The sequence below is a fragment of the Panthera onca genome, chromosome D3, assembly GCF_046562875.1.
Source record: "Panthera onca isolate mPanOnc1 chromosome D3, mPanOnc1 haplotype 2, whole genome shotgun sequence".
In the NCBI taxonomy this organism is placed as follows: Eukaryota; Metazoa; Chordata; class Mammalia; order Carnivora; family Felidae; genus Panthera; species Panthera onca.
This window is the reverse complement of record NC_138350.1, coordinates 52,510,467-52,522,935: the sequence shown is the minus strand read 5'-3', so window position 1 is coordinate 52,522,935 and position 12,469 is coordinate 52,510,467. Positions and strand designations below refer to the sequence as shown.

At 42.6% G+C, this 12,469-nt stretch overlaps 2 protein-coding genes across 2 annotated transcripts in view; one reads left to right on the top strand and one right to left on the bottom strand.

Annotated features, from left to right (window-relative positions):
• The window catches only part of B4GALT6 (beta-1,4-galactosyltransferase 6), a 96,848-nt gene extending 93,149 nt beyond the window's left edge, over positions 1 to 3,699 (top strand). Inside the window, exon 9 of the mRNA XM_060613529.3 lies at positions 3,567 to 3,699. Coding sequence (XP_060469512.1) covers positions 3,567 to 3,630 — 64 coding nt within the window. The 3' untranslated portion in view covers positions 3,631 to 3,699. The remainder of the gene's footprint in view (positions 1 to 3,566) is intronic.
• A 1,397-nt stretch (positions 3,700 to 5,096) lies between these two features.
• Positions 5,097 to 12,190, bottom strand: TTR (transthyretin). Its single transcript, XM_060613526.2, has 4 exons — positions 12,058 to 12,190; positions 11,023 to 11,153; positions 8,347 to 8,482; positions 5,097 to 5,336 (listed from the first exon to the last, which is right to left on the bottom strand). Exons 1-4 carry the CDS (start codon positions 12,121 to 12,123, stop codon positions 5,229 to 5,231), a joined length of 441 nt encoding a protein of 146 aa, XP_060469509.1. The 5' UTR covers positions 12,124 to 12,190; the 3' UTR covers positions 5,097 to 5,228.
• Between the last annotated feature and the right edge of the window lie 279 nt (positions 12,191 to 12,469).

Below are 12,469 nucleotides of genomic sequence, written 5' to 3'. Positions count from 1 at the left end.
CCAAGCTTTGTTTTCTTAAATTCAACCTCCACCATGTCATTCCCCTGGTCCAGACCCTACAAGGCCTCCTTATTACCATACACATGTTTTTCAAAGGATGGATATAGTCCCTATATTAGGGTCCTCCAGAGAAATATAAATATAAATATACATTTATATTAAATATAAAATGTTAATTTATTTATACTTAAATATACATATTTAGAGAGAGAAAGATTTACGTTAAGGAAATCGGCACACGTGATTGTGGCGGCTGGCAAGTCTCAAATTTTCAGGGCCAGCCAGCAAACTAGAGATCCAGGGAAGAGTTGATGCAGTCTTGTCTCTAAAGGCAGGCTGCAGGCGGAATTCCTTCTTTCTCTGGGGGCCTCGGTATTTTTTTAAGACCACCAACTGATTGGATGAGGCCCACCCACATTATGGAGGACAATCTGCTTTACTCAAAGTCCACTGATTTAAATGTTTATTACAGGTAAGGTGGTCAAAGGGTACAAACTTCCTATTATAAGATGAATAAGTTCTGGGGGTGTAATGTACAGCATGGTAACTATGGTTAACAATACCGTACTATATACTTGAAAGTCACTAAGAGAGTAAATCTTAAAAGTTCTCATCACACACATACACACAAGAGGTAACTGTGTGAGGTGATGAATGTGTTAACTAGCCTCATTGTGGTAATCTTTTCACAGTATATATGTATATCAAATCCTCATGTTTTACATCTAAACTTATACAATGTTATGTGTCAATTATATCCCAGTAAAGCTGGAGGAAAAAAATGTTAATCATGTCAAAAAAAACCCCCAAAACCCCCAAAAAACAAAAAACACCTTCACAGCAACATCTAGACTGGTGTTTGACCAAAAACTAGGTACCTAACCAAGTACTTATTCCTGAAGTTATTGGGAAATTGATAAAACATGATAAAGATCCTTCTAGATTTAGGGAAGTAGGAAATGTGTGTTTCTTATTAGTGAGAAAGGCCATGAATGGAATTAATTAAAATACTCATTTATCTCTTGGGTGTTTTCATGGGAAAGAGAATGGGGCTGATTGGAGGCCACCAAGGTTGATATGTTAGAAGCAGATATCATTGCTTTTGTAGGTTTTTGGCAGGACTTTCTAATTAGCATTCGTTGCTATTTCAAGCGTTTGGGTAAGCAGCTCTTTTCAGGCTGAGCGAATTAGGAGCCAACAGACCACTGTAGCAAGTCTGTTTCTGTGCCTTTCAGGGCTTTCCAAAGCTCTCTGCACGGCTTTGGGCAAGTTACTGAATCTTCTGTAGCTCAGCTTTCTTATCCCCAAAAGGCTTCCAAAACCTAGCGTTCAGTGATTCTATAACCCAACTTACTTGCCGTCCAGTTTCCCCCCATGATTTTTTATCTCTCTGCTTGTGACAACCCAGTTCCCACCCTCCTCTCTGCAATCATCACACCAATTTCCATCAAGGTATCTTGGCTGATGTAGTTTTCTACAACTTAGATAACTTTCCTTTATCTGTCACATCTAATTTTCAAATATAACTTGTAAATATCTTTAATATACACAGTACTTTTATAAATCAATATTCAGTAAACAGACCGCCTCCAAATGAGGTGAATATGCAGTTCACAAGAGGTTCAAATGGCCAATAAACACAAGATGACATGTTCAGCATCACTAAGTATAGAAAAGAAATCTAAATACCTATTAAGTGTAAATTTTGACTTTCGGAATGTTATATTTCAGTGAATACAAACCCAGGATAAAATCTGGAAGAACGCCATAGGAGACTTTATTAGTTTCCCAGGGTTGTAGTAACAAAGAACCACAAAGTACCAAAGTACCACAGCAAAGTACCTGGGTGGCTTAAAATAACAGAAATTTATTGTCTCGCTGTTCTGGAGGCTAGAAGTCCCAAATCAAGGTGTCAGCTGGGGCCATACTCCTTCCAAAACTTAAAAAGGAGAAGACATCTGTTGAAGGCGATTATTTCTTGTCCTTGGCTTACAGCCACAACACTCCGTTCTCTGCCTCGGTCACCACATGACCCTCTCCCTGTGTGTCTGTGTCTGAATTTTCCTCATTCATTCATTCATTCATTTGGAGAGATAGAGAGCATGTGCATGCAAGTGGGGGAGGGGAAGGGAGAGAATCCCAAGCAGGCTCTGCGCTGTCAGCGTGGAGGGGCTCGATCCCATAAACTGTGAGATCATGACCTGAACCAAAATCAAAAGTCAGATGCTTAACCCACTGACTGAGCCATTAAGGACACTAGTTGTATTGGCTTAGGGCCACCCTAATGACTTCATCTCTACTAATTACATCTGCAGACTCAATTTCCAAATAAGGTCACATTCACAGGTACCGGGTGTTGGGACTTCAGCATACGTCTTCAGGGACCACAATTCAACCCTTAACAGTGGCCATGAAAGGCATAAGCTGAGATATTAATACATAACAGCAAAGAGCAAAGGATAAAGCATCATTTCAGTGGAGGAAGCATGGACAGAGGACTATCAGGGACCAGACAACACATGCCAAGATGCTACATAGCATCCAGAAGGGAGAGGACATTCAGAAAGGAAGGAGAAGTCTGGAAGTTAAACTAGAAGTCAAATGGAATTGATTTTAGTGGACAAGATTAGGTTTGTTGATACCAAGAAGACATGAGCCAGGAAAATTAAAAAGTTAAATTCAATTCAGGTATATATGTGGCAGATTCATATTTTCAATCTGCTTGGGCTATAAAAATCCATAGCTATTTAACAGCAGCCAAATTGAAAGGTAGCATTTTATAAACATGCATGTCGGTGACCAATACAATCATTGTAAGTATTAGATTGAATCTTACAAAAGTGCCAATATTTGGTCATTTAATCTATAAAAATGGCAATTGTATGTGGATTAGCTTTAATATACATGGGAAAAGGACTTGCTAACCTCATTAACAGAATCAGAGGCATTGATTTTGCCACATATATTTGGGGGAAAGCTTAATACATGTCAAAAAGCCCAAACCTACATTCCACTTTCTTCAAATTTCTGACTCCTTCTACACAGTCAGCAAAAGCATGGCAAGGTTTTAGATTTGAATTTGGAGGTAAAAGGAATGGCTGCTTAGGTATGTTGAGGCCTATCCCTTGGGTCAGACCCAGGTGGTCCCAGGGAACCCTGGTTGGAGCTTGTGCACAAGAAGTAACTACCTCTGCCCCAGCCACACAGGGGTGGGGTGGGGGGTGAGAGGTGTTGCCTGATGACAAGGTTCCCAGCATGGATCCACATTGTCTAGAAGATGAATTCATAGCTCTAGCAGGTGCCATATAAAGCCCGCCTTCACTCCAACCTCCTTTCCCTCTGTTTCCAGTCTTACTGTGGCAGAGATGGTTCTTGACGAACCCAGATCAGTGCTTTTCTCCAGAATGTAGTCATTCTGGGAAATGACTCCTGGCCAGGAACCACATTGCTCCGTGCATCTAGAATGAGACCATGCCACAGGTTCTGGCCAGTGAAATGTCAGTGGGAATCACATGTGTCACTTCAGCACAGAGGGGATTAAGACCATACTTTCTCTATTCTTCCAGTCTGTTGATCAGGTATCCTTTGAAGCCACAAAATAAATCAAACCTGGGCCCTGAGTCACCATAGAGGAAAGCCACCCTGGGAGTCACCAGACGAAGAACTCCTACATCGGACTTGGCGTGAGTGAGAAATAAAGTTTGGTTTTGTTGAGCAACAGAGATTGAGATTGTCAATGTAGCAGCACAACGTAGCCCACCTCAATACCTCCTACACGTCAGCATCCTCACTCACCATCTGTTCCCTCACGAATCACGTTGTTTCACTTGGTCTGGCCTTGCAATCTCTGCTCTTCTCTACCTAGAATAACTCCTCCCTTTTGGAGCTGGTGAGTCGCCAAGATTCAGAAGTGAAATTTATTCTGAGTCCTTGTCTGACTTCGCCAGGCTTTTTGCTACCCGCTTTTTCCTCCCCTTGCTGTGCCTTGTACCGTAGCCTCTGTCAAATCATGTTGACGCAGTCATCTTCTCAAAAGGCCATGAGTTCTTTAAACACAGGCACTAGATCATATTCTGTATGTTCAGAGCACCGAAAATAGCGTTTGGCATGTAGTGGCTTCTCCATGCATGAATTTTGGATTAGTCTGAGTGAGTTGGGGGTGTGAGTGCTCTCTGATTACATCTTTTAGTCAGCTGACTTGGGGTGTAGTTGGTCAGAACCGGATTAGAGGACTTGAGCCACTGCAGGTCTGTCCTCGTACAGCTGTGCTACTCTGAAAATCAGTAAAGCACTTAAAGGGAATGCACAGAATAAAGAAGTGGGTCCTCAGAGCTTATCTTTTGCTATTCACTGAAGGTTAGAGGAAACTCAAGCTTTCTCATTTCCAGAATGTGTTTTTTTTTGATGTTTACTTATTTTTGAGAGAGAGAGGGAGAGAGAGAGATAGAGAGAGAGAGAGAAAGAGAGACTGTGAGCAAGGGAGGGGCAGAGAGAGAAGGAGACACAGAATCTGGAGCAGGCTCCAGGCTCCGAGCTGTCAGCACAGAGCCCAGTGTGGGGCTGGAACTCACAAACTGTGAGATCATGACCTGAGCCAAAGTTGGATGCTTAACCAACTGAGCCACCCAGGAGACCCTAGAATGTGTGTGCGTGTGCGTGTGCGTGTGTGTGTGTGTGTGTGTGTGTGTGTGTTTGAGGGAAAGAGAGAGAGAGAGGGAGGGAGAGAGAGAGAACATGTGAGCTGGGGAGGGGCAGAAGGAGAGGGAGAGAGAGAGAATCTTAAGCAGACTCCACACTCAGCACAGAGCCCATTGTGGGGCTCCATCCCACGACCCTGGGATCATGACCTGAGTTGAAATCAAGGGTCAGATGCCTAACTGACTGAGCCACCCAGGTACTCCATCAGGATGTACGCTTTTAGTGGCCTCCGACCATGCGGCATATGTGCTTAGCTTGAAAGACATTAGGAATTGGGATTTCTCCCAGAATTCAGCCAGAGACTTTTTTGAGTTCTTTTGCTTCTCTCTAAAGTTTGAAATTTTGTTTTTGTTGAGAGGACAAGGGAATAAAACAGTGAGTCCAAATGAAACAGGAAGTGCTTTAATAGGAATGTTTTATTGTCTCTGCCCAAGTTTCTACCATAGCGTATAAAGTGAAAACACTGCATTAATAAAAATGGAACACTATCGGTTACACAAAATCCTTCAAACCCACCCAAGGGGAGTCCCTCATTCTTTGGGTCTGCTGACGAGGGCCGTGGTGGAGTAGGAGTAGGGGCTGAGCAGGGCAGCGATGGTGTAGTGACGGCTGCCAGAGTTGTTCGCTGTGAACACCACCTAAGAGAGAGCAAAGACAGCGTCCATTTCTCACAGAGCCTAAAATGCGAGTCACGGGGAGAGAGGTCACTGGAAGTCCAGTGCCAATTTAACCCATTTTATTTTATTACTTCTTTTTCTGAAACACCTTGAGCAAAAGGCAAAAGTCCAAATAGGCTGGTGAGACTCCACGGGGGCCTGGCGCAGCCCTCGGAACGAGATTTCTTTAACTACTGCCTGTAGAATCAGGTCTCTCCTTTTTGTTTAATGTCGTTTTTACAAATTCACACTAAAAATCAGGGTGGCTGTAGCCTGACTGAGAGAAATCACAGAGAGCCTGGATCCTCTTGTCCATTTTCTTGGTTTTAGGGAAAAAAAAAGGAGAAAAGGCAGTAACGGGCATTCAGTGATGTGAAGACTGAAGAATGGTGACTGCCATTCCTGCGGAGATACCCGGAGACCTAGAATTTTAGAGCTGCCGGAGAATGCTCTTTCTACTTGATAGATAAGTAAACTAGACCTCTGAGTTAGTGTTTGGCCCACGTTTATACAGGACAGAACCAGGCTAGGAGTTAAGTCTCCAATCTATAAACCCAGAAATTTCTCTCTCTCTCTCTTCCTTTGCATTTTTTAACAAGTATATTTTTATGTGGATAACAAGCAATGAATTTGAAGTAAAAGCATCCTAGGGTTCTATTTACAATAACAGAGTGTGGAGGATCATGTGGGAATTTTGAAATAGACACACATAGGTTGGAGCTCATTTGAGCTTTCTACATGGACAAATTGTTAACAAAAGTGTTGTTCTATTTAGCCATGTACTTGAGGCAAGTTTAGTAGAGCTTCTGAGACTCAGGCACTGGAATAGTCTAGGAGGGATGGATTTGGCTCAGGAGAGTGATGAGGGGCAGTGAGGAGGTCTTTGATTTTACTCATTGTGTACACAGGCCTTGGAATGGACTTGGGACACATCCTGGATAAATATGTTTTGTTCCTAATATGCAAAAAGAAGGCTTGATTATTTGGGGACAGGAGAGGAAAGATCTGATTAAACTATACTGAAAATAAAAATAGCATGAGGGCAAGAGGAGGTAAGAATCACCGAGAATCTCTGAAGGAGAAAAAAAACATTCCTTAAAGGCCAAGTGTCTAAAAGAACTAGGGAAAGCTTGTTCTCTCTTATAGTGACATTGGCCTCCAGCCCCACTTGATTCTTCCTGAAAACTGTAGATGGCATAATCTGTGCTCAAAATCCCATGAAATGAAGAGGCCTGATAGTTCCACAGGACATCTCCCAACTTTCTCAGTAAGTATAACATGGCCACCTGCGTCATTGGCTAGCGAGAAGGTGACTAATGTTGAGGAATAGCAGCTGTCTGGGGAGGTCTTGATCAGAAGAAGCTGGCAGGGAAGGAACTCCTGGCTGGACCCGCAATCACCAGTTACTGAGCTGAGGCGTCGGGCCTCACTCTTGCCTAACTGCTCTCTCTCACTCTCCATATCCATGCGAGCTCCAGGTTGAGCTGAATGTCTGACCTAATATGTCTTACCTCAGTCCCTTTCCTTCCACACCAAGGGCAGGAATGTGTTTTCACTTCTGAATTTCTAGCACTCAGCAGCGTGTTTGACACATCAAAGGCTTTTATTTTCAAAATGTTAGTTGAATGAATACTAAGAGGGTAAATGATAGACAAGGAAGCTAACATCTAGTGACTAGGAACAACATATCATGGGCAGTATGGCAGCGAATGTTCTCACATGGTCTCTTTAGGCTGAGACCAGAGCAGACACGGGTTCCAAGGAGGCTGATCTAGGGCAAAGGCTGAGACTCTAGGGACACCTCTAAGCCCTGTACTGTCTAAACTAGGCTCTTTGTCTTGCCGCCCCACTGAGAAGGAATAGCCAAAGGCAAGCTTCTTGGTGGATGGGGCTCCCTCGATGCTTTGTGAGTCAAACAGCCCCCTGCCCCAGTTTTTCTGGCAACACTGTCTACTAAAAGAACCCTTTCTGTCGATTGAAAGTCTCATCCATGACTAAGCCAGAGAGAATTGTTCCCTTTCGTGCTGAGCTATTTTTGATGCAATTATTTGATCTTTGACTCTGACCAACATGTCTGGATTGTATTTCCATGACAGCCATCTGTTTTAAATGATTTAAGGAATTACATACAAGGAGGAGGCAGCAAGAGTGGGCCCATATATAACTCTGAGGTTCCTACTACCTCATAAGCAAAAAACAGAGTATGAACCAAGGGTTGCAAATGTGGCCTTATTATTATTTTTTTTAGCCTGACTTCTTACTGGAAGAAAGCTGAGGCACACCTGAGGCTAAACCCTGGGACCTGTCGGTAATGATTTCTGCCCCTCCCTTTACTAGCCTGTGACTTTTGGCAACTTGTTGAACTGCCCTCTGCCTCATTTTCTTTCTCTGTAAAATGAGGATAATAATAGGACCAACCCCAGTGGGCTGTTCATGAGGACTGAATAGGTTAAATATAGAAAACACAATAGCCTGGCAGGGGTACATGCTTGATAAGTGGTATGTATTGTGTTGCCCTTATTATTTTGAATTTACTGTCTCTATATGCATTACCCCAAGTCACTTACCCAAATCTCTGGGAGCCAAGCGTGTTTTGGAATAAAGCGTGTTTTCAGATTTCAGGAAGTAAAATGATGTGTCGATGATTTGTTTCCCTAGGTAGGGTCTGGAGAGCTGCCTAGTAATCCAACATGCTAACAGTTCTTCAGCTAGCAAATATTCAAATATTCCCATTCGGTGGAATGAAAGAAGACGGTAAGGAGCATCATGTAAATTCAGGTCATGTTACTCAATGAGTTTCCACCAAACTTAAAAATAAACTTTGCTCTTCAGAGTTTTCTAGATTTCTGACTGTAGAAACAGGAAAGGGAATCTGTGCTAGTTCAGGTTCCCGGTGACATTTCCATGGTATGTGGTGTGCAAACTGGGCATTGCCTGGGATGAAAAACAAAAAATAAAAATAAAAGACACTCATGTGTCTCTATACTCTCACCTCTGCATATTCATGGAACGGGGAAATGCCAAGTGACTTCCAGTAGGACTTGGTGTCTATTTCCACTTTGTATACCCCTTCTACAAAATTCTCAGCAGTTGTGAGCCCATGGAGCTCTCCAAATTCACTGGTTTTCCTAGAAGGTACAAAATTACAGGTTAAGTTAGGCATTAGGGGAATAAATGCCATGGCAAGCATGGCAAGGTGACATCACGCACATACGCGTGCACACACACACACACACACACACACACTACACTACACATATGTGCAGTGTGTATAAGTGAGGGGAAATATATATATATATATATTTATATGTATTTTTATTTACAGCAAAACCTTGGATTGTGAGTAACTTGTTCTGCGAGTGTTCCGCAAGATGAGCAAACATTTCTAATAAATTTTAACTTGACAGATAGGCAATGTCTTGTGATACAAGTCGTACGTGGTGCTGAATGTCACATGATTACAACTGAGCCAATGGTTCCTGAAATTTGCTTTGATATACAAGTGCTTTGGATTACAAGCATGTTTCTGAAATGAATTATGCTCACAAACTAAGGTTTTACTGTGTGTGCACGCACACACACACACACATATTCAGGAAAAGGAGACGAGAAGGAAAGGTGAAATTCTGGTAACTGTCTGAAATTAACTGACAAGAAATTTGTCAGAAATGTTTCAAAAAGCTTATTGCAGATTTTTCTTAGGAGAACAGAAGATATAGATGTAATGTTTCACTTCAAAAATAGTCATTATCGGGTGCCTGGGTGGCTCAGTCGGTCAAGACTTCGGCTCAGGTCATGATCTCATGGTTCGTGGGTTCAAGCCCCATGTAGGACTCTGTGCTGACAGGTTGGAGCCTGAAGTCTGCTTCAGATTCTGTGTCTCTCTCTCTCTGCCCCTCTGCTGCTCATGCTCTGTCTGTCTGTCTCTCTCTCTCAAAAATAAATAAACATTAAAGAAAATTAAAAAAAAAAGAGTTGTTGCGATTCACGGTTGGTGTTTGGGTGAAGGTTTGTAACTACCCCTTGGAAGTGTCCATAAGCTGCTTTGACTCTGCAGTTCCCCATGACATCAGGATCTCACTGCTTCCCTCCCTGGTGTCAGGGTGTTTTTCAGAGGCAGTGTCATTGGAACACACTGGGGAAACCCCAAAGTATAATGCATCTGAATTATTTATTTATTTATTTAATCTCTTTGGTAACACTTTTCCAACAATAAATACTAGGCAGTTCCTTTTAAACAAATGACTAGGGGACTTCTATTTCCCTTTATGTACCAGCTCAGTTGCTGATGTTAGAAATTGCTCTCCATTAGACCTCAAAACTGACAGATAAAAATGGAAATTGTCTTCACTAACTTTCATCACTGCCTTTCCACCTTTCTTCTTTTCTAGGAAGAGAATATTTAATTTCTTTTTTTTTTTTGTCTTGTCATAAAAAGTTTCACACGAACATCTGAATATTTTATGTGTTCATTCTATCTCTTGCTTAGAATATTCCCTTAAGTACTTTCCACATAGTGCTTGGCATTTTAGATAAACATAAATGGAGTCACAAATAAAAACTCAATTGAAACTACACCAATGAAAATGGTCTTCCCAGTGATGGGTGAAGAATCATAATGTGGTTCTTGAGATTCAGTGAAAACCCACAGAAATTTACCATCCTGGAGATATAAACGCTGAGCAGTATTGTTTGGTGCTGAGGGTTTCTTGGTTGCCCTTTCTTTCAGTTAGTTGGTTTAGGTTTGCTAATGTGCATTTTCTTTGCAATTCTTGTTAATGGAGGTGGAAAAACTCTATGAAAATTGTAAAGTGGCCAACGAAGGGGAGAAGTCATTGTTGTACCCTGTGTTGGGCGATGGCTCTGCTTTGCATATGCGTCTTTCTTTTCTGTGTCTTTTTGTCACTGAGTGTGACAGTCCCAGCTTTTCACAGAGTAGGTGCTCCACAGTGCTTGTTAGACATAAGTGCTGGATTCTAGATGATCCAGGAAAAATGCAGAGAGCTGCCTCATCAGTGCTGTCCCTCGATTCCTTTCCTTTCCTTTCCTTAATAAAGTAACACAAATTGTACATCTTGCCTAAAATTCTAAGACATGGGAGCCTGGCTGGCTCAGTCAATGGAGCGTGTGATTCTTGATCTCAGGGTCGTGGGTTCAAGCTCCACGTTGGGGATAGAGATTACTTAAATAAATAAATATTAAAAAAACCAAAATTCCAAGACAAGGACCCCAGCTTGAATGTTATGCAAGGGCACCAGGGAATCTGTGACACTCCTGAAATTCTATATATGGTGTGTGCGTGTGTGCATGTGTGTCTGTGTGTGCGTGTGCGTGTGATTTTACTGGGCGCAGAGGACCATAGTTTTCATTTCCTTCTTAAAGTGGCCTGTGACCCAAGAAGGCAGTGAACCACTACTGGAGTAGACGAGGTGCTGGCTCCTTTTCCCTGCTACTTGCCCTGAATGCTGCTCCCCCTCTTGGACACTTCCAAGCTAACTAAGCAAAGCGAGAGGAGGGCATCCTCCCCAGGGCCTACTTGACCTCTGCCTGTGTTTTCAATCTACCTGAAGATTCTTCAACGAATGATGTGAGCTGCTCTCTCTAACAAGTGGCAGGAGAATGAGGAGCTAGAATGAGGCCCCATGTCTGGGTTTCTTGGGCAGCTTACCCTGAGGCGAAGGGCTCCCAGGTCTCATCAGCAGCCTTTTTGAACACTTTCACGGCCACGTTGACAGCAGGACTTCCTTGGACAGCGTCTAGGACTTTGACCATCAGGGGACACTTGGATTCACCAGTGCCCTGGGCATAGAGAAGACCAGTAAGAGGTCAACAAAACTGGTTAAGAGTGAAAGGAGCTGTTCTTTATGGTGTTAGAAATCTGGAACAAGGCAAGAAGTCCATGCCAAGTCCATTTCCAGCATTGTAAGTGTTGACAGTTAATGAGCTCCCCTTCTCAGTATATAACACAGACATGATTGTTCCCAAAGAAAGACTGGTTTCTGCCTCCGGACATGCTGCCATCGACCTGGAACATGTATAATGAATTTTAAAGGAGAAAATAGGCCCTCTGAGAACAGTTGCTTTGTTAAGCCTTGCCATTTGAGTGGAGTTACTAAAAAGATGCAATGTGCCACAGGACCAAATAGCTTGTTTTTCCTGAGAATGTTTTAGTCAGCTGCTGTTGTAGTAATTCCCTCTTACTGGTTGTAAAATAATGTCGACTACTTAAGGATGCATTTTATAGTATTAGTTAATTCTTCTAGAGGACTTAAGCATTCAGTATTCGACTAGAATGTTGTCCACCCAGCCCTTCAGAGATTAATCCATAGATACATTTTGATGAGCTGAAGGGAAATAAACTTTATAAAAGGATGCACATCTGACAACGCAATATTGGTAGCTTCATGAATATCATATTTTTATTCCTACCATATATTCGAGGAAATTGAGGCAAGGAGCCAGGCACTGTAAACCCAGTGCACCAAAGCTATAGTGGGGAGCACCCAGGGTCCAAGCTCCAGGTCAGTGAGCTCTGCAGAACTTCATTCATTTTGCAGTTTGAATCGATGATATTTAAAAGTCGATGCTGGGTACCCTTGTCCTAGTAACACAAGCTGACTGGCAGAGCTGGGAGAGGGCCCTTCTACTTCATCAGGTGTACACAAGAATCATCTAAAAGGACTTCACAGAATCAAACACTCACCGCAGGGCCAGCCTCAGACACAAGTACCAGTCCAGCAAGGCAAAGGAGGAGCAGATGAGAAGCCATCCTGCCAAGAACGAGAGAGCCTCTGTCTGTGCTGGCTGCCCACAGCTTGGGACTTTTATACTCACTTCTCCCAAGCCATGATGCTGATCCCTGCCAACATGACTCCAAACCTGCTGATTCTGATTATTGACTTAGTCAACAAAGAGAGAATAAGTAACTCATACAAATATGAACCTTGCCTAGAGAGATTAGAGCGTAGGAACATTAGCTCTATGAAATATTCTTATTCTTAACAGGTCATTTGACCAGCTTGGTCACCAAAACAAAAATAAGAAAAATCAAACAAAAATATTCTTCCTCCTTGGCAGGATGCAGCAACATTCTTGAGAAATTTTTTTCCTCCCTG

What these genes read in the sequence shown, in the direction of transcription:
- TTR (XM_060613526.2), bottom strand. Translation starts at nt 12,123, where the DNA reads ATGGCTTCTCATCTGCTCCTCCTTTGCCTTGCTGGACTGGTACTTGTG. An exon ending in TGTCTGAGGCTGGCCCTGCG is followed by an intron (nt 11,154 to 12,057) that starts GTGAGTGTTTGA and finishes CTCTATGCCCAG; the next exon opens with GGCACTGGTGAATCCAAGTG. An exon ending in CGTTCCATGAATATGCAGAG is followed by an intron (nt 5,337 to 8,346) that starts GTGAGAGTATAG and finishes GCTCTCTCTTAG; the next exon opens with GTGGTGTTCACAGCGAACAA.